General features: G+C 36.5%; 2 protein-coding genes across 7 annotated transcripts in view; one reads left to right on the top strand and one right to left on the bottom strand.

The window, feature by feature from the left end:
• The window catches only part of LOC106062241 (F-box only protein 39-like), an 83944-nt gene extending 59858 nt beyond the window's left edge, over positions 1-24086 (bottom strand). For 4 of the 6 annotated variants that reach the window (XM_056006419.1, XM_056006417.1, XM_056006414.1 and 1 more), the window contains exons 1-5: positions 23817-24086; positions 21364-21464; positions 11484-11965; positions 11167-11255; positions 8849-9095 (exon numbers count right to left, since the gene is read on the bottom strand). In XM_056006419.1, coding sequence (XP_055862394.1) covers positions 8849-9095; positions 11167-11253 — 334 coding nt within the window. In that variant the 5' untranslated portion in view covers positions 11254-11255; positions 11484-11965; positions 21364-21464; positions 23817-24086. Of the gene's footprint in view, positions 1-8848; positions 9096-11166; positions 11256-11483; positions 11966-21363; positions 21465-23712; positions 23796-23816 lie in introns of those variants that run through there. The other 2 variants (XM_056006415.1, XM_056006416.1) reach the window with 2 other exon arrangements.
• A 1500-nt stretch (positions 24087-25586) lies between these two features.
• LOC129922129 (craniofacial development protein 2-like) lies at positions 25587-26255 on the top strand. The gene has a single exon (XM_056006782.1). It carries the CDS (start codon positions 25587-25589, stop codon positions 26253-26255), a length of 669 nt encoding a protein of 222 aa, XP_055862757.1.
• Positions 26256-26612: the final 357 nt, after the last annotated feature.

The raw sequence follows: 26612 nt of genomic DNA, 5'->3' as shown, positions 1-26612 counted from the left end.
TGGTTTTTAATAAAATTCCAGAGGTCATCGACTGGTTGGTTAATGTCTTTTTCTAATAAGAATGTTTGTTGAAAGTTTAATGCAGCTTGGTGTAGTTGTGTTAGGTTACATTTATTCCAGAGTAAGATTTTTCTTTTGGGTTTTGTATTGGCTACTGCTTTTATCTGACTGTGTATTTTTATGATCTCATGGTCTGATAGACCAGGGATAATATCATAATCAACTACTAATCCAGGTCTGTTGGTTAAGAAGAGATCTAATGTGTTGTTTAATCTAGTTGGCTTTTTAATGATTTGATCTAAACTTAGGTTGTGTAAAGTTTCTATGAAAAGCTCATTTATGTCCTTAAGGTTTTGGTGTTTATCTATGGTTAGTGTTTTCCAATTTATATCAGGTAGGTTGAAATCACCCATAATCCAAAAAACTGCATTTTTATTTGTCTCTTTAAGTGTCGTAATCTGATTACATAGTTCCTGCATGTATTCTAAACTAGAATTTGGTGGTCTGTAAATGCTGCCTATTATTAGGGATGTTGAGGTGGTATTAATTTTACAAAATGTTGATTCTATATTTTTTGAGTTAGGTAAGGTAATTTCTTCTGCTATAAGAGTGTTTTTTATTGCTAAAAGAACTCCTCCATGATTATCAGCCCTATCTTTTCTAAAAATTTCATAATTACTATTGAAAATTTCTGCATTATAAATTTCAGGATGTAGCCAAGTTTCTGTGCCTGCAATTATGTCTGGTTTCTCACATTCTAATAAAATTTCTAAGTCTGCTGTTTTGTTCCTAATGCTTTGAAAATTTATTACTAAGGTTTTAAGGTATTTTTGGTGTTACTTCTTTAGTAGGTTTGTTTAGTGAGGCTGTTGTATTAATTTTAGTAGATTTAGGTTTAACAGGAGTGGATCTGGCTAGTGGTTGGTGAGTTTGGTTTGGGATGGTGTTTAGGATGTTGTATGGGTTAGAAGTGTCTGCATCAAAGGAATCAAACAGTCCTGATGTAAACTGAGGTAACCCACACGGTACACAGTGCCATGATGCATCTTTGTTGCCTAAGGCATAATACACAGGTGTATTCATATGGAGACATGATGCATGGTACCATTCATCGCAGGTGTCACATTGAATGGCTTTCTGTTTCATGGTGCATACTTTTTTGCAGATGTTGCATCTATCTTTAGATCTAGGCCCTGGATTTGACTCTACATCTCCTGCTATTAATATTAACAGTGATAGGTATTTATTTCTGCTGTGTCTGATTGAGAACTTCCATTTGTGATGGGTAATCTTCTTTAGTGTTATGGATGTGTATGTTAGGTTATTTTTTAAGTTGCTTTGATCTAAAGTGTGATGATTGATTATGACTGTTGTTTCTTTTTTAAGTTTAGTGTTGACTAAGGTAGATCTGGTTCTGTGTTCAGCAAGTATGTATTTGGTAATTATTAGGATAAATAGCCAGAGCAATTTTATATATATGTATGTATTCATTGTTTGAACTAAATTGTAATTATTATAGCAATAGCTTGTCTTCTAACAGTTTAGGAGTGCAGATGTATTAATTATGTAAACAGTAGTAGGCCTATCACATTAAGAAGTGAAGTAAAAGGCCTACTAATCCTGTTCGTAATATTGGCCTATATCTAGTATTTTTAAGATTAAACATGTGAAGTCACACCATGGAATAGTTCCATGGTCACACGAATTCTAGTTTAAATCTAGATTCTATATCAAGTTCTAGTTCAAGTTCAAGTTCTAGATCTTACTAGATCTATTTTGTTTGACAATTTGGAAGGGGAGATATTCATTTTTTTTTTGCGAGGGAAAAAGTTTGTACACAATTCATTTCTAGCTCACTACCTAAGCCTAAAGTAGGTCAAGAATTTTTTTTTCGTGTTGCCAATTTATCTAATTTAGCAGGAAGAATTAATCTTTTTTTTTTAGTTTATCTATATAGCATTAAAATTTTATTAATTTTGAATGTGTGGATAAGGTTATAAATTATGATTTTTTAAATTTAAGTGTTTGCTAAATAAATGTATGGAGGCGCGGTGGCTAAGTTGTAAAGCGCTTGACCTCCAAACTGGGGATCCTAGGTTCAAATCCTTGTGAAGATTGGGATTTCTACATTTGGAATCTTCATGGCACCTTTGAGTCTACCCAGCTCTAATGGGTACAAGATCTTAACGGATCGGATCGACGGACGGAAGGACAGACAAACCACACAAAACTAATAGCGTCTATTCCTCTTTTGGGGGCCGCTAAAAGGTATGTTTGGTTGATCGTAAAAATGAGGCCCTTTATAACAAAAATTTAATGGGTGTTCCGGCCATAATAAACAATATTTAGCTTGAAAAAAGACCAATGTGCTTAGCCTTTGTGTACTGCTAGTGTATAATATGAACGTTAATTTCCACTGACACACTAATGTATTGATCTAGGCATCTTTTTAACTGTCCTGCAGATCCGCATAATATTTCTTACAAGTTCCTTTTACCTTCAAGATATTCAGTTAAAAAAAAAACGATTTGATTGATATATTTGCAACCTGTTGACCGCAAATCGCATCAAAAAGCAAACTTTCTATCAAACCCTTGTATTTTATTGTCAGTATTTTCCCCCCAAAAGTTGCAGTCTATATAGATAGCATAAATAGAAATTTCCATAGACATATATACATACTGACAGGGAGAGAGAAATTGGTTTTCTTTGGCGAGAGATTAATTTTATTATAATATATATTTGTTTTACAACAAATTAAAAAATATTTCGCCATAATTTATAGAACGTATTATTTCAGCCTATATACATCTCATACACTTATTTATATTATATCTAGACTGGACATGGAGATTTTTTTTTAAATAAAAAAAAAATTGAAAATGTTTTAAACAGTTGAAACAATGCGCTGTTCTGTAAAGTAGTTATAAGATGTACAGTTGTTGTTTTTTTTCAACCCTAACCTATGTAACATATAAATTAACTTTTAGATCTAGATCTAGTTATTGAACATCAAAAAAAAAAAGAGTACACTTGTCTCATAATTATTATTTTTGCCAAGGCTTTTGAGAGAGTTCACCATCATAGTTTGCTTTAAAAAATAAAGAGATTCATAACACTTACAGATCTATTGTGTGTCTGTTCCAGTGTCTTAATGTTTTCTTGACTTTAGGAGTCCAAACAAAGGATGCATTTTCATTTATTGGCCTAACCAAGGTTAAATAAAATTGTAGTTTTATGTTTTTCTTTTAATAAGCCCTAATGCTTTGTTTGATTTTTTGAATTGTTTTATCAATAAGAGATTTGATGATAGTTTTTCATTTATTATAACACGAATAACACCTTAGTATTTTGCGTTTTTAGTCTGTGTTACTGGTTAACCATGAATACGATAAGTGGAATTAATTTGTTTTAGTTTTTTTTTGTTACTCTTAACAACTGACATTTTTCTGGGTGGAAAGACATGCTTCAATTTGATTCCCGTTTCTGTAATTCATCTAATTTTCTTTGTAAAATTTCAGTTCTTGTAATGTTTTTATTGTTCTATGTATTATGCAATCGTCTGCGAATAATCTGACTTTTATTTCTGAACTAATGCAGTTTGGTAAATCTTTAATGTAAATTAAAAATAGTAATGGACTCAAGACTGTTCCTTGATGTACACCTGAGTTTACTGCTATTGGTGTTGATTTAGAGCCATATATTATTACAGTTTGTTCTCTCCATATCAGAAAATCCTTAATTCAATGGACCATCAATGTCCAAATATTTTAATTTTTTAAGCAATCTTTTTTTAAGTAGAGTGGAGTGACATTAGCTTCTTTCCAGTCCCTTGGTATTTTGCCCTGGTTAAGAGATGTCTGAAAAAGTATTTTGAACACTTGTGTTAGCTCATTGCTTAGTTCTTTGTGTAATCTAGCTGGAATATATCCCGCAAACCTCATGCAACGCTCTGTCACAACCTCACTAAGTGGTCGACTCCGAGTTTGGCATAAGATTTCCCTGCTTGAGACCTGATTTCTTAAACTGACTAGTAAATTTCGTTTTAGCCATTTATGTTAAGCCATATTTAATCTTTACTCAATTTTAGTAGATGACTTTCATGTCTCTCATGCATATGCTGCTGTTAGGATAACGATTGTGTTAGGTAGATATATTTTTACTCACAGGTCCAATGGCTTCGCTTGACCCAATAGACCACAGCCATTGGAAAATGCTCATTGCCTTTCCTATTTCTGGGATGCCATATTCTAAACGTATTTTCCTCAGTGATTATCGATGGACAATGTGAAACGCTTTCTTTAAGTTCTTGGTATTTGAGACTTTGTTCTAGGATAATTCGTAAAATGAAGATCTACTCCACACATAATTTGCCTCTTCCAAAGGCTGCTTGCTATACTGAAATATTTTTGTTGTAAAGTTTATAAGTAAAAGTGTACACAAATTGAGAGTGACGCTTTCTTATATCGATATGTCCAAATAGTGCCGCTTTCTTCTAGATATTGTTATAACTCTGCCATGCGCACCGTCATCCAGGGTAGTGCAGAAGCTGCGCACATCTAGAAACTAGGCCAGGGGTCGGCAGCCTTTTGAGTCGAAAGAGCCAAAAATGACAATTTACCAAATTTTAAAGAGCCACACATTTTTTCTTGCCAACAATAAATACTACTCACACATTTAATTTTTTAATTTATAAAAAGAATATATTAATTCATATATACGTGTTTTTCACAGCAATTTAGATACTATAAATATGGTTTTATTTAATAACTATTTTTTCTTTCGGTAACAACTAAAGCAGTTAAACATTTACTTTCAACAATAACTTGTTCTTCAATAGCAAACAATTGAGAAAATTCAATGGGAGGTTGGCTTTGCATGGTTTTAGAAAGTTTGGATATGATACATTAGGCTCATAACTTGTTTTTAGTTTCAAACACGACTCTAAATTTTCATTTGTTAGTTGAATTCTTACTGTGCTTTTATTTATATATGAATATAACACTTGCTCGCACGAATATGTCGATCCGAAGATAGTCAGTACTTCAAATGCCATCCCCCGTCGTCCTGCGGGAGGTTTGGACTAGGAAGTAAACTATCTTCAACTCTGAAGGAACATCCAAACATTTTACAAACAAACAAACATTTTACAACTTCACCTCACTCAAGCATTCTGGAAGACTATTCCATGCTTGGAATATAGGCTAAGTGCCTCAACTCGAGACATTTCTTTTAAAGTGGTCAAATTTGTTGCGTAATGTACCAAGACATTTCTGGATCTCCAACTTTTTCATCTTGCTTTTTGACTGTAAATTTTCCACTCCACAAAGCTTTACTTTTTAAATCGATCAATTGAATTTCTAGAGATCCAGTAACAATTTCAAATGGCTCAATGTGAATTTCGTTACGATTTGTGTTGAGAGGGTTTATTAGGAATGTTAGCATAGTTTAGTTGAACTATTCAAATCTGTCAAGAAATTCATCTTTGATTTTTTTTTTATAACTGTGCTGAAGTAATTTGTGTCAATAGTTGCACTGATTTTATCGCGAGACTGCTTTAGACATTGAAAATGAAGTGCATATCTTCTGCAAAAAAAAAAAAAAATTTCTTCAAAATAGCAAACAGTTTTAGATTCAGCTCATTTCCTTTCGCTCTTACTTCCACCATAAAGTACAATTTTTGCAACCATTTGTCGTTCTCTTATTCAGGGTGATTAATGTTTTTTTCATTTAGGAATGAATTTATTTTACTCAAGCACAAAGAAAAAGTTTCAAGCCATCGCACTTCATTGTAAAGAAGGATCTCGGAATACTGTGTCTCCATCTCGTTAAAGAGTTCTTTAAACTGAAGATGGTGGAGTGCTTTTGATAAGATGATGTTTGAGATCTTGATTTTCAAATTTATGACTTCAACTATTTCGGCCATAAATGTTTGGGCACAAAGCGCTTATTGCTGTATGTAAAATGTAAGAATTCGGTGGTTTATTTGGCTCGAAGAATCGTTGTTGCTCCTTTATTTTTCCTGTCATACTTCTGGCTCCATCAGCTGCAGGTTAAAATTCATTATTTATTTCGATCTTATTGTCTTCAAGGCATTTCTGCACACATTCACTCTATCTTCCCCTCTAGTTCGTCATGAGAGTAGCAATCCTGGAAGATCTTCTTTTGGACCTTGGGAAGACATATACCTGACAAAATGGGCAACTTGTGCCGTGCCTTTTATGCCGCAAGATTAGCAAGTGATAAGGCAGAAGAAAGTTGAATATCTTCCACCTGGAAATATGTTACATTTGAAGATATTTTAGCTATTCTCTCTGGTACTGTTTTATCGGATAGTGGCATAGCTTTGACTTTTTTTATTTCAAGGTTTCTGTTTTTTTTTTGTTGTTTTTTTTTTTAAAAAAGAAACAGTTCTTCAGACGCACGTAGGAAGCAGTCTTTGACATACTCACCATCTGAAAATGGTTTGCCTTTTTGTGCATTTTCTGTTGGTACCGCAAAGCTTGCCAGATTAGTATTACTTGTAGATTGCTTCTAACTTTTGGAAGATCATTCGCTTCTAACTCATTTACTTGAAACAACAAATTTTACGTCACAGCCAAAGCAAGCAGTGAAGATGCCGTTTTGTCTTGCGTCGAAAGCGAATTAAAACCTATATGGAAACATCCGACCACGGCGTCATTTGAGAGCTTCCGACAACTGACGTGTAATGTGGTGGTGGTATAAGGCTGAGAGATCGGTGCCTATTCTTCGTTAAAAGATTCAGAACTATTTTGAAAAATGTTTCGATAAAATAAATAACATTTGCGTATGGAACTAAAGAGCCGCAGCTTCACATCCAAAGAGCCGCATGTGGTTCGCGATCCGCAGGTTGCCGACCCAGGAACTAGGCTAGGAAGGATGTTGACATTAGGGAAGGCAGGAACTATTTCCGCCCAAGTCTAGAACCGATATGAAGATGATGTGCACAAGGCAGATGTCTTCTGTGTTTGTCGTGTCCTCTTGTAAATAAACACATTTATCTCGTTGAGTTGCCTCCCTTAAGTTATTACAATATTATGATGCCATTTTTTATTGGAGTTTTTGTGTGTAGCATTTCTGATTTTTGTCGCTTTGTCATGATTAAGGATGGCATCATTTGTCAACTCATAGGGTTACATTTTTTATATATTGCATTTGAGAGACAGGCCTGTTTAGAGTGATTTTCAGCGGCCCCCGAAAGGGGAAAGACGCTATTAGTTTTGTGTGGCCTGTCTGTTCGTTTGTCTGTCCCTCCTTCCGTACGCCCGCCCGTCTATCCACCCGTCTTATTGAGAATTTAGAAACTAGAAAAGTAAATTAAAATCGGACATATGCTATTTTAGATCATTCAAAGTTATGATGCAACTGCTACTTTTTTTCTATTCCGAAAGTGAACCATCTATTTTTTAAGAATTATGTATGCAAGTAGATTTTTCAAAAAAAAGGCACCACTTTTAAATGAAAAACTGCAGAGGTGGGGGGGGGGGGGGGGAGGAAGTTTTTTAAAAAGGTCACAGACTTCTTTATTAATAAATTAGGCTTCATTCGATGATTATCGCATTAGTACAAAAAAATTGCATCTAAGGTCACTATGGAAAAAGTATCAATGAGTCATTATAAAATAGATTTTCAATTTATCAAAGAACTCATGGAATAAAATACTGATTCAAATGTTGTTTTCAAATAATTTTAATACGAAATTCGTTTTAGTTGACAGTTTAAAAAAACGAACTACTTTTATAGCGCGTAGATTTTGACATCATGATACATTTAACAACAATCTAATTTAGACTCAATAAAGACCACATGTAGATCTAGATTTAGATTTAAACGTATTAAAAATCTGAACAAAATTTACATCTATAAATTATTAAGGAAATAGTTTATCTTGTTACAGCTTAGGGCTGCAGATTTTTTTATTATGTAAACAGTAGTATCACATTAAGAAGTAAATGTGATGCGTACAGTATAGTGCATTCTTAAATTTCTTATCCAGTAGTAGGCCTACTAGATCTAATCCTGATCATAACATTGCCCAAACTCTAGGTCTAGTAATGTTAAGATTAAAGTGTAAAGTCATACGGATTCTATTCTAGATCTAGATTCTATATCTAGATTCTAGGTCTATTCTAGATAATAGATTTCAAGATTTCAAGATCTAGACCTAGTCTAGATTCTATATCTACTAAAATAGACCTAGTCTAGATTCTAGATTTAGCAAGACCTAGTCTTGATTCTAGATCTAGACCTATTCTAGATTTTTAGGTCTAGACCTAGTGTAGATTTTAGATCTAGACCTAGTCTTGATTCTAGGTCTAAACCTAGAAATCTAGACTACATCTAGAGCTAGTCTAGATATGTAGATTACATCTAGAAGATAACCGGTCATTTCATCCCGGTCATTTCATTCTTGGTCAATCCATCCATGGTCAGCTCATCCCAGCTTATTTCATCCCCAATTAAACATTTTTTTCTTCTTCATTGTGTAATTATGCTGTTAAAACTTTGCCTTTAAGCCCTCGTTTCATCCAATATATACATAAGTTTATCAAGAATACTTTGTGATATTTTTTACTTATTATTTGGTCGGGGACTAATATACTATAAAGCAAAAAGAATCATAATTATTCTCTAATATACATACACATCGTAATTAAAATTATACCTATCTACCTAGAAAGTGAAATATCTAATAATGCATCTTTAAAGTCCTGACAGATACGTTAAATCGTTGAAAGGGGCGATAAATTGAATAATTGTCTGTAGACCTAAAAAAGTAAATACAATTTGTTTCAAGAGTTTTAAAAAGTTAAAGTAAGCATCTCACCTTTGAAGTCTATGTTTAAGTGACGCAAACTAACGGGTAGGATCCTTTTAAGAAATCTCGTGACATATAAATCTTGATTTCTGTCAAACCGAAACGTTAGAGATCTCCATATTTCGGGTGCCACAAAGGGCTCCAGCCAGGTTTTACATGTCAAGGACATGTTGTAGCGGTCCTTGTTGGATGAAAAAGAGTAGATGTGCCTTAACACTGTGAATGGCAGTAGGCTCCAGTCCGGTTGTTTTATATCCTTAAGACAGAAAACAAGAACAAAATAGTTTAGAACAAGACATTCCATTTACGTCCTGATATAATGTTAATCTACAAATAAATTAACAACTTTTGCAATATAAAAAATGGATCAAACCATTACTAGCTCTTAACTGGTTTCAAATGTTATAATCACTAAGACTAGGGTATACAAGGATCAAGATGGCTAGGCTAGAGTATAACAAAATGTAGTTGATGTATAAATTTTATTTAAAAAATATATTTTATAAAGAAATAATTTCTTTAGAATTTTTTACAATTTTATTTACAAAACAAATATTTTTTTCCTTAGGATTATTGATGTTGTGTTCATTTCGAATATGTTGTTATAAAAAAAGACACCTCTACCTTTTTGTCAAACTTTATTTTTTCTAAAACATGAAACAGTTTACTTTAATAATAATGTCCTCGATATTGAATAAGTCTTTAAGAGTCTATTATGCTCCATCTTGTTCAATACTTTAAAAGTCTATTTGGAACCATGTAGTTTTAAAATCTTTAAAAGTCTTATTGATTCCATCTAGTTCAAGTCTTTAAGAGACTACCTTGCTCCATCTAGTTCAAGTCTTTAAGAGACCACCTTGCTCCATCTCGTTCAAGTCTTTAAGAGACTACCTTGCTCCATCTAGTTCAAGTCTTTAAGAGACTACCTTGCTCCATCTAGTTCAAGTCTTTAAGAGACTACCTTGCTCCATCTAGTTCAAGTCTTTAAGAGACTACCTTGCTCCATCTAGTTCAAGTCTTTAAGAGACTACCTTGCTCCATCTCGTTCAAGTCTTTAAGAGACTACCTTGCTCCATCTAGTTCAAGTCTTTAAGAGACCACCTTGCTCCATCTCGTTCAAGTCTTTAAGAGACTACCTTGCTCCATCTAGTTCAAGTCTTTAAGAGACTACCTTGCTCCATCTAGTTCAAGTCTTTAAGAGACTACCTTGCTCCATCTAGTTCAAGTTTTTAAGAGACTACCTTGCTCCATCTAGTTCAAGTCTTTAAGAGACTACCTTGCTCCATCTAGTTCAAGTCTTTAAGAGACTACCTTGCTCCATCTAGTTCAAGTCTTTAAGAGACTACCTTGCTCCATCTAGTTCAAGTCTTTAAGAGACTACCTTGCTCCATCTCGTTCAAGTCTTTAAGAGACTACCTTGCTCCATCTAGTTCAAGTCTTTAAGAGACTACCTTGCTCCATCTCGTTCAAGTCTTTAAGAGACTACCTTGCTCCATCTAGTTCAAGTCTTTAAGAGACTACCTTGCTCCATGTAGTTCAAGTCTTTAAGAGACTACCTTGCTCCATCTAGTTCAAGTCTTTAAGAGACTACCTTGCTCCATCTAGTTCAAGTCTTTAAGAGACTACCTTGCTCCATCTAGTTCAAGTCTTTAAGAGACTACCTTGCTCCATCTAGTTCAAGTCTTTAAGAGACTACCTTGCTCCATCTCGTTCAAGTTTTTAAGAGACTACCTTGCTCCATCTCGTTCAAGTCTTTAAGAGACTACCTTGCTCCATCTAGTTCAAGTCTTTAAGAGACTACCTTGCTCCATCTAGTTCAAGTCTTTAAGAGACTACCTTGCTCCATCTAGTTCAAGTCTTTAAGAGACTACCTTGCTCCATCTAGTTCAAGTCTTTAAGAGACTACCTTGCTCCATCTAGTTCAAGTCTTTAAGAGACTACCTTGCTCCATCTAGTTCAAGTCTTTAAGAGACTACCTTGCTCCATCTAGTTCAAGTCTTTAAGAGACTACCTTGCTCCATCTCGTTCAAGTCTTTAAGAGACTACCTTGCTCCATCTAGTTCAAGTCTTTAAGAGACTACCTTGCTCCATCTAGTTCAAGTCTTTAAGAGACTACCTTGCTCCATCTAGTTCAAGTCTTTAAGAGACTACCTTGCTCCATCTAGTTCAAGAGGTAAAGAGCCCATTCATCTCTTTAAAGTCTTAACGTGTTTTACTGGCTCCATCTCAATCGAGTATGTTATAGCCCCTTGTCCCACTCCATACGTCTCTGTATCTATTATGCTTATAGGTGTCTAACTGAGAAAACAAGAGAAAGGTTTTCTTACCTGATTTGGGATTTCAGAATTGTGAATATTGTCCATTGCAAGCTTCAACCGCTTGGCGGCTAACGGTTCCATCAGAGACGATGACATTTCTGGCAAGAGAAAAACAACAACGGTACACGTGTGAAACGTAAACTGTATCCTCAATATAATCTACTATTTTTTAAGTACAACAGAATATAGGACAGGTGTAAATTAAAGTAATCTGTAAAAGAAAGCTTATATAAGAGAAAGAGCCTTACAATCACCTTCATCTGTGTCAATGCTGCACAATTTATCCCCTTTTTCAATATAAAACTAGATTATTTATTTGTCATTACCTAGATTGGTAGCCAGTACTAGCCAGCCATGGCTACGGAGTCCCTCGTGCCCGAAGCCTGCTTGTTTAGACGCCTGTTACTCGCCTTTGCTCCTTCTCCTTTAAGTCAAAACAATTTCGCCAGATTTTATATCTGAGGCACAGGTGAAGGCCAGGAGTTGGATTGGTTGTCATAAGCTATTTCAGACGCTTTTTATCCATTAACACTACCAGCAGGAAAACCTTGAGGAATTAATACATCCGCTGCTTTATACCTAAATATGGAGAAAGCTTCATGAGTCAACTCCGTGGAAAATATCAGGAGCCGGGCGACACTTAGGCAGTTCGCAGCTCACAGTGTTATACTCTGGCAGAGCTTGTTACGCCGCTAACCCATATTGTTTCTTCACTTGCCGTTCCTTTGGATACAACAACTGGGTGGTCACAAGTTAATTCAGGAAGCGGTAGGAAAAATAACCCTAACGGATTGACCTCAGACAATTTCTGTAAAAAAAAAATTTCTTAATAGATTATGCTACTTTACTCTTCTTTCTGGAATTTTTTTTTCCCTGCATTAAAACATTAACACTTACTGTACAAAAACCTTAAAACACACAGCACTACCCCCATCTGTCTCTCCACCAGGTTTATAACATTACTTATGTTCTTTAAAGTATGGAATTAGTATAATTTAAACAAAGTGTACGGGACATGTGCAACTGCTTTGTGCTAGATACAATTCTAGACTTAAAATGTTCTATACCAGTGATTCCCAAAGTGGTCTATATAGACCCCCAGGGGTCTACGAGGACTTCCAAGGGGTCTACGAAAGTGAAAAAATAAATTGGGGGTCTATGGCCTGTTGGGGGTCTACGAAGGCGGATCTCATTAAAGCATGACCATTCATGAAATTGACTCGTTCACACATGATTTGAACCTTAGTTAATCCTTTGAATTTCAACCCTGTTAGTGGAATGATTTTTTTTTTATTTAAAAATTTTAACGTATTGTTTTAAATACCTTAATTGTGTCTACTTGAAAGTAATAATTTACATGGCCGAGTCTATAAAATAAAATGTTGACCGTAAATTTTCGGTTATTAAAAATTTGGCTTCATTCTTTCTTTGTTGAAAATGTTTGTTTGTAAAATGTTTTACTTAATTCGGATGTTCCTTCAGAGTTGAAGATAATTACTTCCTAGTCCAAACCTCCCGCAGGACGACGGGGGATGGGAGCGGGCAGGGTTTAAACCCTGGACCATCGATAAGTCCGAACGATAGTCTAGCGCGCAAACCGCACGACCAGGCAGCCATCCTATTGCATTTGTTCTTTATTTTTATGTAACAAAGTTTGAAGCTATGTCGCTATGAAACCATCGAAGTTGGAACATCGAGAAAAGTCAACATGAAATAAAATAAATTAAGATTTGAAATACTTTGGAAAACTTTTAAATTCAGAATTAAGCCACAGTAGAAAAATGTTGATTAAACATCATAGAAGAGAATAGGTTTGTGAGCGTCTTACAATATATTTACTTAGGCTTATATCAAACTCTAAAAATCTGCACACTATAAGCAAAATATTGACTTTGCCAACCATTTAATGGGTTTTACAATCTGTTTTACACAATCCTATAACTAATATAATTAAAAATTCCTCTAAGCAACCAATACAGTTCAAAGGTGTAATGGTGAATGAGTTTTGGACAATGAATGGTTATCGTGTTATTACGATTTAATTTTTTAAAAAGCTGGACTAGTTAACCTTGCCTGATTGTGACAAGTCAAAAACTCGCTGTCAGAGTCACTCAAATTTATCACAGCATTAATTATTATTTTTCATTATTTATTTATTTTATTTTAATTATTTCTCCATCCTACCCCCAGATTCTTCACCCGCTTCACCTTTTCCCCTCCAGGCTAGACTTAGTTGACCACCTTGGAAATAGCTAAGGCGCGTCTTGTCATTTATCTGCCCTTGATCGGGGAAAGGTCTTACCCGCCGGATGTCCGAAGGACGGTCGCGGTTGACACCACCTTGGTTGGAATGCAAACCAATCTTTCTCCCCCCCCCCTCTCTTCCACGTCTCTCTTAGATCAAAGAGATTATTCGGGTCAACAACCGCGTGATACTCCAAGGTGCGACTCTTGTCGGACTTCACCCACGTGTAAGATAATTCTTAGCCTAGGACATTTCCTGTTTCCGCCCACATTTTCCAGGCCTATATAAAGTAGATCCAAATCAAATCAGACCCTCTTATTTCTCATGGTCGTTGAGCTATTGAGTCTGGACTACTTCATACATTCTTTCTCCTAGAGGAATACCTGGTGGTAAGCCGAACTTAATCACAAGTTCCATCTTTATTGCTTTGTGAATATTCCTCATTGGATACTATCATGTGTATTTTAGTATTTCATTTATATTTAATTAGTGCATTGTGTATTTCTCACTGGCGTAAGTTGAAAACATAAACATGTCCTATGTATATATTTATGTATTGCACTAATCTGTTAATGCTACGTTGCTCAATTGATCGTTGATGCAACCATGTATATATTTGTACATCCATTTTATTTCCTTTATCTCGGCTGATCGCCTTGATGATTTTACTATCGCACTAATACTGCGCTTAGAAAGGTTATATGAGTTATCTCCCATGTATTGAATTATCTCCCCTGTAGTCATTTTACTCTAACGAGAGATGCGCCCCTTGAACGGACACCCTCTCCATTCAAGCGCGCTCTATTGTTCTCGGCCGACGGTCGTATGTAAACAAACCGTCATGGTCGCTGACCACCGCCCATTTCCCCCCCCCCCTTTTTTTTCTTACATCTTGTGTTAATTATTTGAGATTATTCTTTCCCCTCATTTGTACATTTTTATATTATTACTTTCCCTTTTATGTACATTTTTATATTGCTACTATCAGCCATCTATTTTTCCATATCCCATTTGTCATCATCTCCCCATTGTGCTTTAAAGCAATGTTACCAATCTGACGAATGCACCTCAGTCGAGGGCATCGATAAGATGCGTAAGAGACAAGTCCTAACTTGTCTTTATTTATCCGCAGCCTCCCTCAGGTGTCTGCCTATTTATGTGCTGAGTGCTATTCTGCACTGCACTTTCCTACTGAGATCTACCCAACTATTTATTTGCTATTGAGTATCTTCTACTGACTACGTGGATCTTCTCAACTCTACTACTTGGCGCTATCGGCCTTGCCCGCCTATTCGACAGCCCACCTGTCAACTCATTAGGTGCGACGTCCCTATAGACTCAGATCTGTGCGAGACGTCATAGCTACGCCAAACCCTCTGCAACTCACTGGACTTATCCTGTCAACCACGCTGCCCACGGTAGATCAGCTCTGCCCGCAGTACACTTGTGCCCACGGTAGCCGGCCACCCGCCCTACTGTGCCCACTACAGATATTAGAACTTGGGATTGAGACTCCACAAGAACTATATCACCGGCGTCCCTCTATCCGCTAGAGCGCCACCTCCAGCTGAAGAACCTCAAGCCAGGACACAGCCAGCTGCGACATCAATAGGACAACCAGCTAAGTCAGAGGACAAAGTGACATACTCTCTTATTAAGTGCAAGAGTGATGATTAAACATAGTATTCACTAGAGATAGATGCAAACCCTCCCCCTTTTTATTCTCATATGTAAATATTTATGTAAATAAATATTCTTCATTTTTAACTATCTTTCATTGCTTGTTTCGTTGCGTGCCTGCTCCCGATTCTTATGCTGATAGGTTGGTGTGTGATAGCTTTAAAAATAATCATCCCCTAGACATTAAACGCGCCAAACACACGTCACATTTCCCCACCTGTCACACTGATAATGTAGTGGTATTATTATATTTTTGTTATGAATCAAGAAATTCATAAAGAATTGCTTTTTGCCTGAAATTTTGATCAATTGCTCCTTCACACTGCAGTATGATAGTTTTCGAAAGGCTTATCTTTGACACTATTTTTTTCTGAGTTCTTGGTTGCTAAGATCCTATTTTAAAACACAGAAATTAAACGGGAATCGGGCATAGTCTATTTCACAAACTTGTTTCATAAATTCAATGAGGTTAACTTGCAGCTACAATGTGATAACCTAAATTTGATCAACACGAAGGCATAATCTCAGTGTTTCATGTGATGATTAAATTAATGAAGCATACAATGACAATGATAAATATTCTTACTTTCCAAATTTAAATCAGTCAGACATCATCTAATCGAGAAGATAGAATGTTAACCCTAACTAAATTGAAGCCCAAGATTGACATTTTATTATCAAAGCTGCCCACCAATCGGCGTTTTTTTTGTGTGTTGTTGTTATTTAGTTACTTCTTGTAATGCATATTAAATTTTATTTTGCTTTATTTTGCTTTGAATGTCATCAATGAATATATATCGCATAGTAATCAGTGAGAAAAGAACATCTGAAGTTAATGAATTTTAAAAAAAAATGCTGGGGGGTCTACCGAAAACTTAAAAACATGGCAAGGGGTCTACGAGACAAAAAAGTTTGGGAACCACTGTTCTATACTGTGTTGTTTTGAAGTAAAATACGTCTAATATATAATAATGAAAATAAGATTATTAAAAAAGAACAACTTGACTATATTCTATACCAGTTGTCTTCAAACTGAAGCATTGAAACAAAACAAATTTTTAAAAATTCAATATTAAAGCTGGAAAACTCCATTTAGACAAGTTATAGTTTGCTTGCTTCTAATTTAAGAACAGAAACAACGTTAGAAATGGAGTTCGGGAATCCCATTTTCTATTTTTAAATTCTTACTCTTTTTATTGTGACAGGTGGGGAAATGTAACGTGTGTTTGGCGCATTTTATGTCTAGGGGATGATTATTTTTAAAGCTATCACACACCAACCTATCAACATATAAATCGGGAGCAGACACGCAACGTGACAAGCAATGAAAGATAGATACAAAAGTTAAAAATGAAGAATATTTATTTACATAAATATACATATAAGAATAAAAAGGGGGAGGGTTTGCGTCTATCTCTGAATAATACTAGATCTAATCATCACTGTTGCACCTAATAAGAGAGTATGTCACTTTGTCCTCTGACTTAGCTGGTTTTCCTGTTGATGTCGCAGCTGGCTGTGTCCTGGCTTGAGGTTGCTGAAGGTGGCGCTCTAGCGGGTAGAGGGACGCCGGTGATATAGTTCTTGTGGAGTCTCAATCCCCAAAATCTAATATCTGTAGTGGGCACAGTAGGGCGGGTGGCCGGCTACCGTGGGCACAAGTGTACTGCGGGCAGAGATGATCTGCCGTGGGCAGCGTAGTTGACAGGATATGTCCAGTGAGTTGCAGAGGGTTGGCGTAGCTATGACGTCTCGCACAGACCTGAGTCTATAGGGACGTCGCACCTAATAAGATGACAGGTGGGCTGTCGAATAGGCGGGCAAGGCCGATAGCGCCAAGTAGTAGAGTTGAGTAGATCTCAGTAGGCAAGTGCAGTGCTGAATAGCACTAAGCACAAAAATAGGCAGTAGATGATTCTCGATAGCAAATACAGTGCTGAATAGCACTAAGCACCTAAATAGGCGGGTAAGTAGATCGTTGATCCAATAAATAGATAGGCAGGTAAATAGGCAGACACCTGAGGGAGGCACCAGGTATTCCTCTAGGAGGGAGAATAAATGATATAGTCCAGACTCGATTGCTCAGATAGAATGAGAAATAAGAGGGTCTGATTTGATTTGGATCTACTTTATATATGCCTGGAAAATGTGGGCGGGAACAGGAAATGTCCTAGGCTTAGAATTATCGTACACGTGGGTGAAGTCCGACAAGAGATGGGATTCGCACATTGGGAGGTCAATGGGCGTGTTTGTCCTCGTGGTCTCCTAGATCAAAGAGAGGCATAGGAGAAAGGGGGGGGGGTGACTTGCATTCCACACAAGGTGGTGTCCACTGCGGCTGTCAGACATCCTGTCGATAAGATCAAAGTCTGTGCGTATCTTTGCCCCGGTCAAGGGAAGATAACTCGAAAGACGTGGCTTAGCTACCTCCAATGTGGTCAACTAAGTCTAGCCTGGAGCGGAAAGGGTGGGGCGGGTGAAGAATTTGGGGGTAGGATGGGGAGATAATTAAAATAAAATAAATAAATAATGAAAAATAATAATTAATGCTGTGATAAATTTGAGTGACTCTGACAGCGAGTTTTTGACTTGTCACATTTATACATTATCTAGTGTCCTTAGATTTTGCGCGCATAAGTGTTTATGATTTGATAAACAAAGTAGGTAATACGCCTTTTAGATTGTAGTTTATTTTATCTACATAAGTTAATATATTGATATGTAAATGTTAATTGAAAAAAACGTTAAAGCTAACATTAAAATAGAATAATTTAACCTTTTTTTTAAAACAAGAAAACGTTGATAAAGTGTTGTTACGACAACTCACTTGTATGTTATAGTATATTGCAAGGAGTTTTAGTGCATTGCCACGAGATACAAAGTATTCCATTGTTCTACTTTGAATGACAGCATTTTCTGATGAGATTATTGTTCCAAGTCGGCTTCACGAACATATAGCATTATTCAAAAATAATTTAAGAATATTCATTAACAATTATACAAATCTACTATTAAACAATATTAAAAACAAAAAACGGCTAAGCAGGATATGTTTTAGTGGCCTCTTAGAAAAATGCATAGCTTTTGATATTGTTTGAAAATTGATTAAAACTAAAATTATTTAAAATTCTATTAGTGATGAAATATTATTTCAAAATTGTCTAGTTATGTAGCTTATTACGACATATAGGGAACCATCATTGGTTGGACAGTGGCTTCAAAAGTAATATAAAATAAAGAACAGATATATTCACTACTCACCGTGTGAGTTATGATACACAGGCAACATCTTAAGAAAAGTTTAGCCCGCGATTTCATTTCTATTTGAATCTAATTATAAAAATTGTAAATAAAATACAAACCCATGCCGAAAATAATCTCATCTTTCAACATTTTTGTGAAACAAATAATGAAAAAGATATTAGACTATTGTTGTAAACTAAAGTTCGCTGGATTTCGAAAGGTGTTTGTTATTGCTCGTTTTGTTAAGCTCTTAAATAATTTTTTTTTTGAGAAACAGGAAGATTCAACGGTTGGCGATGACTTAAGCAGGCTAAAAAAAATTGTTTTACATGGTAGGTATTTAACGCAAATGAATGAAACCAACCTCCGACTGCAAGGAAAGAAATGTAGTTTCATTGATTATACCATTTTTCTTTTATCGAGATATTAATTCTATTTTAAAGAGTTTTACAATCTCACATAACTTCTTTGTTGACAAATGAATTACTGCTTAAGGACATCGATATCTATGCAATTCACATAATAATGTTCTATGAAGAAATTAAGATTAAAAAATATAAATGACAATTATTAAACACCTGTTACTTATGTTCAAATTGAGTTGCAGGAAAAAATAGATTGACAAAATTAAGTCTTCAGTAAAAAGAATGTTAACGTAGGAGGCACAACAGAGTTGTAGCTGCATTTGAATGTATCAGTAAAATTCCAAAACTGTGGGCGAAAATGGAATTATGTTTTGGCTTTTCCTTCAACATAAACCTAGATTTAGTGGGTGTTACGGTCGTAGCGCAGCATGGTGCGAATCGGAAAAATGGTGCGAATTTGGGTATTGAATGGAAGGGATGTTGAAAACAGAAAGCCGGAAGGCGATTGACAGGATGAGAGATGAAATGTGTTCTAATATTAAAGTATTTCTAAAGTAAAACCTGAGAGTGTCTTATTATTTTGAAGAGTCTTGTGTCGTAACAGTGCGTAACAAGCTTAATGAATAAGCAAAGAAATAAACTGAATTTAGCCACTAGAGAAGACCTTCGCCTTGCTTTGGCTAAAGCTTGACGTTTCTAATAATGTCAGACTGCTGGATGCACAATGGTTCCCATTAGCTTAATTTCAGTATGTAGTGAATTGAGCAATAATAATAGGTATATTAAAAATAAAACTAAATTTACAATTAAACCTAAAAACAGTAGGCCCTAATATTCCAAAATTTAAGGACTATTCATAGGATTTGAAAGAAAGTCATGAAAATCAGATAAATTTTTGTGTGTAATCACTGCAAATTATTTGACATAATTTTTGTATAATGATATTATTTGTAATGCCTTAGATTCCGAAGATGAGTGCAGTGTTTCATATAACTACGCAAATCGAGTTGCGACCTGCTTATTTTTCCGAATTGTGTGCAGACAAAGCCGTTGTCTGCTTGCGGTCTATTTAAGTTTTCTTTCCCTCTTTTGCGCCTGTCTTCAAAAATGGCTTTTCTTTGTCCCTCAGCTTTTGTGAGAGCTCTCCAACTGTCTCTCTTAGAGGCATTCTGCTACCATAGAAAGCTGCCAGTTACTTTCCTCTATGCCAGTAAGGGCGAAATGGTGCCTGAGTGGACCTTTATAGGGGGGCACCTCTGTAATTCCGTCCTCCTCTAAGCTCGCCAAAGAAGATCGCCTTAGGCCTGCAGTCGTCTCCCATGCGGGATAAGTGTTATTGTTATTAATAAATAAATGACATTTTGTTCCACTTTGCCTTCTCACGCTTCTTTATAAGTGTTTTTCTTAAAGGGGGGCGCTGGCGGATTGTTTTTAAAGAAAAAATACGAAAAGGGGGCGGTAGGCCAAAAAAAGTTTAAGACCACTGTTCTATACTATACTATTAACTGAGCAATTCTTTTATCTATAAGAGAAAGCAGAAAATAAGACAAATGCATTTATGTATGTATGTATGTATGTATGTATGTATGTATGTATGTATGTATGTATGTATGTATGTATGTATGTATGTATGTATGTATGTATTGTAATAACTGAAGGGAGGCAACTCAACGAGACAAAGACGTTTATTTACACGGACACATGACAAACACAAAGGTGCATCTGCCTTGAGTACAGCATCTCCATATTGGCTCTCTCCTTGGGCGAAAATGGTTTGTCTCCTAATGTTAACATCCGACTTGTCTGGTCACTGATAGTGCGCACCTTCTTTCTGCACTATCTTGGATGGCGGTGCGCATGGCAAGGTTATAACAGTATATATGTATGTATGCATGCATGTAAGTATGTACATGTCCCTAATAGAAATCAAAACCGTTTCACCAATCTTGATAGAACTTGGAATAAATGACTGATGCATACTAACTGGACAAGTAACGTTTGTAAAGTAGCCCTTAAACAAACTTATGAACGTAAAAAAGTTGTCCAACTCTATGAATATATTCCTATTTCAAGGACGAAATAAAGCCAAATTTCTAATAACCAACACTGGACTTTCTACAGTCCTTTTTAGACTCGGCCATGTACAATATTACTTTCATGTAGACGAAATTAAGCTAATTAAAATAAGAGGTTAAAATTGAAACAAAAAGACTAACAGGGTTAAAATTCAAAGGATTAACTAAGGTACACATCGTTAATAGAACATTAAAATAAAAGTTATGACATGCTTAAAAGAGATCCACTATCGTAGACCCCCATTTACAGGTTGTAGACCCCCATTTACAGGTCGTAGACCCCCATTTACAGGTCGTAGACCCCCAATTTATTTTTTCACTTCCGTAGACACATTGGCAGTCCTCGTAGACCGTTGGGGGTCTATATAGACCACACTGGGAATCACTAACCTAGACTAACAATAAAAAGCATTTATAAAATTAAAAAAATGAGCAAACGACCTAAATTTTTACTCATGGCTTAAGAGCTTTCTCACGCTTGTCTACTTGTGGTGAGTTTATGATCATGGTAGTTTGTATTGTTATCTAAGTTGAAACAAAATGATTGAAACATTAATATATTGATTTTATATTTGTATTTAAGAAGAATTAAACTTACCTTAAAGAATTCTATGAATTACTTTGATCCTTCTTTTGCTGTTGTTTGTAGACAGTTCTATCCGCTCAATATATCCGCATATTTTCATCACTCATTATAAACTAGTTAGAATAAACAAAGACAAAAAATTCTATTTTCAACCATTTATAATCCTACCTGGCCGTATCCTAGCAACTAGTTCCGACTGCAAGCTAGAGTTTTGAGAAATGAGCCTGCGTTCATAGAATTGATGGTGTCTAATGATCATAAAATTAAACAGCTGTGACGTCGATGTAGAATTTTTGCAACGAAGCCAGTAAGTTGTAGTTAGAGTCTCGTTGAGCGAAGTCGCGTTTTTTGTTTTAGTTGTAGAACCACTATTACATCTAGTTTTTATTACGAGCTTGAACGAAAATAGTTAACATGTATAGTTTTATTGTACGAGTATTTTATATTTGATATTTTGGGTTTTAAGCACATCGGCACAATTAAGACCATGTCGTTCCATGTCGTGCCCAAAATCCCTCAAGGGCTATTCCTTCTTCATATCTCAAGAGTTATATTCTATACAGTTAAGCCATTCAAGTGACTCCTAGTTCGTGAATCAAAGCTTTGTATTTATTTTTGAAAGATCTTCATTGTTTGAATTACTAAACCAAATAGCATTGTCGTGACACGGTTACTATTTGTGGTCAACCGTAACACACGGTCAAGTGTTCGAGAGTTAGGGGACTTGCTGGAAGTCACAGGTGTGTTGTAAACAAGGGCAAGAAAGAACATTGAGTGGAGTTGGTTTGTAGATACATCTGTTACTGTTAAATACTTTACAATTAATGGAACTTGTTTCTTCACAAGCATTTCAATCTCCGGCATGAAGATCTTGTTTGAGTGTTTAGTAGATGTTTGAAATAGAAATCTTCACTAAATCATAATATCAGAAGAGCATGGACTGGTCAACATGATCCTAAATTAACCTCAAGTTTTCTTTAATCGAAACACAACAGGCATTTAACAATACACATGTTTTCTGTGCAGACATCAATTCTATTTCTACAACTCCAGTAGTACTTCTACAGTACAATGACGTTTGCTTGTCTGACAGGGCATAAATACATAATATTTCTACAACTCCAGTAGTAATTCTACTGTAAAAAAAAAGTTTATTGAAGTCTATATCATTAAACTGTCATCTTCGCCAAAGCTGCTTTTACAGTCAACTTCTGAAATATCTGGCCTATGTCGGACTTGTGAAGTAAGTTATTTAGTACCCTGACCACTGTTGTCTCTGTTCTAAGGCAATTCTTATATGCAGATTGAAATTTTTTCAAGAGACTTACCGTTCAAGGTTAAAAAGATTTTGAGCTAACATTTTGCGCTCCAAAGCTTTGACAGGAAGGGAAGATTTGATATCTGGCGATAGTTTTCTAGACATTACAGGACAAGACTGGACTTTAATAAGGGTCTGACAAGTGCATGCTTAAATTGCAGTGGTACCATGCCTAAAGTCAGTGGAGAGTTTACGATGTTAGTAATTGTGGGTCCAACTTTTTCTTAATACTCAAGGAATTTGGAATTGGATCAAGGTCACATGACTTATTTGGCTTATTTAAAATAAGACTCTTGACATAATCTTCAGAGACATACTGAAACTCACAAAATAGAGAATTTTGAAGGATTGGAGAGTTTTGAAACTGTGAGTAAAGGGATGGCATGTCATTTCTTATGTGCTCAATCTTTCCAATCAGGGAGTTCAGATGATTGAATTGATGACGTCAAATGTTCGTTATTTGATCTGCCTAACATTTCAGCTTTCGCCCACTCTCCATGGAGGAGTGATTTGAATAGAGGTGTTGTAAAATGGACATAATTTGTGAAAGCAGGTGTGTGTGGGGGGGAAGGTAAGGGGTTGCGGCCGAAAAAACAACTCTGGTTATATTGACTACTGAATTGAGAAGCCAGAAGTCAAGCCAGAGATCGTACGTAGAAATAAATTCACATAGATTGAACGTAAAAGTCAATTTTTTATTGTGGTCGGGAAGGCGGGAAGAGTGGAAGCGGAAAAGTGAAAGTGATACTAGAATTTATGGACCAAAAGCATGTCTGCCTTTGTGTGTAGGGGGAGCGCGTAATGAAGCGGATCGTTCATTATTAAGTCAGAGCACATGCTCAAGGTGATAAAACTAAGAAGGAGGGGTTAAAAGATATTAGGCCATGGCGCTTTAAACATGCTTTAAGTAGTATACCAATGAAAATTGCAATAAGCCCTTTATAAAAGCTATTTGAAAAAAAAATGAAGGCTCCACTCTCGCATTTGTTGTTCTGAAAACAATTCATGACAAATTTAAAATGACATTTACCTTAACTACTTACAAGTTTTTAAAATCTCTAATAGATCATCGGAAACATCTAGATCTAGATATATGTCTATGTCTAGATCTAGACTTTCTGCTTTAACTTTAGGTATTTCACTGTACCTTTACTGTTAACATTAATCCTTTTTGTTACTGTCCATTTTGAACTGGCTTGAGTATTGCTCTTTTAATGTTTAAAGTAGATCTACAAAATATAAACAATACTTATATGTAATTAATTAATAGTCTCCGAAGAAACACATCAATGTCAATGAAAGATAGTCTTCCAACAGGGCAAGTGTTACACGGTGCTTAGTCTAAAAACATTAACTATGGATAGTGCCTTCATGAAAGTTTACTAAAGGAACAGCGACTTCAAAACAGGTCTCTGCGCATCCTGTCTGCGCATTCAGTCTGCGCGTCTTGTACTGTATTTTTTTTAAATTACAGAAAAAGATTTTAAGCCTCGAACGCGCACGATTTACCCGTGTTGATTAGAAAAATGTTTTTAAGCTTTTAGAAACAGATAATATGGCCGTCGGAAGCTATGACGTTTTTGCTTCTCTCTGATGTTTGTTTAAACAGCGTAGATCGTATCTAAATCTAGAGACTAAAGAGATCTATCTAAAAAGGTTTAGGTCTAATAAAATACTTATTTTAAAAAGGTTAGTAGATTATTCTAATTAGGACTAGACTTTAACCATCTATCATTACTAGATTTATTAGTATACTATTTATTACATCTAGGACTAGATCTAGATCTAGATCTAGTTAGATATAGAGAGTAGAGTCTAGACTAGATGAGATCTAACTTCAAGATGTAGAACCAAACCACCTATTCGGCCATTGGGCAGACTGGGCTCTATAGCTTTGGTCGGCAGCAAGTCTTAGACTGGACTCTATAGCTTTGGTCGGCAGCAAGTCTCAGACTGGGCTCTATAGCTTTGGTTGGCAGCAAGTCTCAGACTGGGCTCTATAGCTTTGGTCGGCAGCAAGTCTCAGACTGGGCTCTATAGCTTTGGTCGGCAGCAAGTCTCAGACTGGGCTCTATAGCTTTGGTCGGCAGCAAGTCTCAGACTGGGCTCTATAGCTTTGGTTGGCAGCAAGTCTCAGACTGGGCTCTATAGCTTTGGTCGGCAGCAAGTCTCAGACTGGACTCTATAGCTTTGGTCGGCAGCAAGTCTCAGACTGGGCTCTATAGCTTTGGTTGGCAGCAAGTCTCAGACTGGGCTCTATAGCTTTGGTCGGCAGCCAGTCTCAGACTGGGCTCTATAGCTTTGGTCGGCAGCCAGTTTCAGACTGGGCTCTATAGCTTTGGTCGGCAGCAAGTCTAGGAGACGGAAACTCCTACATAACACCTACGGCTATCTGTGGTTCTTAGCCGTCTCAGACTTCTGAGCTACTGTGAAATGCATTTATTTTAAAGAGTGGTATTGGTCTCAGCGAGCCAATTATCACTTTAAAAATACTCTGCGCAGGCTGGAGGCAATGCAGTAATTAGCCCACAAATGACTAGTCCCAAACGAGTCGATAAAAGGATACCTCTCAAAGTCGCCTTCGGAAATGTCCGCAAACTGCAGGTCAGCAACAAAAGGGAATGCCATCAACGGAAGTCTGTACTGGTAGCATTGGAGTTGGCTCGGCTAGATGTAGACATAGCTGCCCTCAGTATGGTCGCTAACTGATAGAGGGGCTGAATACACTCTATACCGGTCTGGAAGAGGCCATGAGGAGCAGAGGCAATCGGGGGTGGCCTTTATTGTAAAACAATCTCTTGCAAAGAAACTTAGATATACCTGTTGGTCACTCAGACCGACTGATGTCGCTCAGTGCCTCAGACTACCGTTAGATGGTTCTAAATACGTCACTATTATCAGTGCGTGCGCTCCCACGATGCAGGCAGAGCCTGAAACCAAGAAAAGATTCTACGTTGATCTGAGGAGAGTCCTGTGCAAGATGGACACTACTGACAAACTTATTATCATGGGTGATTTCAACGCTCGAGTGGGGAACGACTACAGCGCTTGGCTAGGTGTCCTAGGTAGACATGGCATTGGCAACTGCAACGATAACGGCAGGCACCTGTTGGAACTCTGCTCTGAAGCAAAGATTGCGATAAACAGCACAATGTTTCAACAAAAAAGACGTTTTAAAACCACCCGGATGCATCCACGCTCAAAACATTGGCACCTGTTGGATTACATAATAGTGAGACATTGTGACATCAGGGATGTGGTGCACACTAGAGAAATGCCGAGTGCTGACTGTTACAAGAAAAATCGTCTTGTCCGGACGAAGCTGAACATCACCATCAAGATGGTAAAAAACGATGGCCAGCCTAGGGCAAAGAAGCTAAATGTTGATAGGCTGGCTGACGTACGAGAGCGCTTCAGTTTATTACTCGAGGCTGATCTTCGAAAGCCACAGGACGATGATCCAGTGAGTAACTGGAGTCAGCTAAAACGATACTTCAAGACGTTGCAACCAAAGTCGTGGGATACTGCAGTAAACCCAACAGAGACTGGTTTGATGAGAACAATACCGCAATTCAAGAACTGTTAAAGAATAAGCATAAATACTATCGCTCTGTTCTTGCAAACCCTAATGACCATGACAGCGCAGCCAGATCCTTTATAAACTTCTGTCACACTCTGCAGACAAAGGTCAGGGAACTAAAAAATAATTGGTGCCTTGAGCTGTCCGTAAACATGCAGATACATGCTGACACTGATAACACACGCTCTTTCTATGCGTCGCTCCGATGTTCCTATGGCCCAACTTACCAAACTACAGCGCCGCTAAGATCCTCCGATGGCTTTACCCTATTAACTAGCAAGGCAGACATACTAAATCACTGGACAGAACACCACAGCCTTCTATTTGGTGATAAAAGGCACGTATTGGAGGAATTGCTGGCAA

This window comes from Biomphalaria glabrata, chromosome 12 (genome assembly GCF_947242115.1).
Source record: "Biomphalaria glabrata chromosome 12, xgBioGlab47.1, whole genome shotgun sequence".
NCBI lineage: Eukaryota > Metazoa > Mollusca > Gastropoda > Planorbidae > Biomphalaria > Biomphalaria glabrata.
The sequence above is the reverse complement of the archived record's forward strand: the minus strand, read 5'-3'. Positions and strand labels throughout refer to the sequence as shown.

What these genes read in the sequence shown, in the direction of transcription:
- LOC129922129 (XM_056006782.1), top strand. Translation starts at nt 25,587, where the DNA reads ATGCAGGCAGAGCCTGAAACCAAGAAAAGATTCTACGTTGATCTGAGG.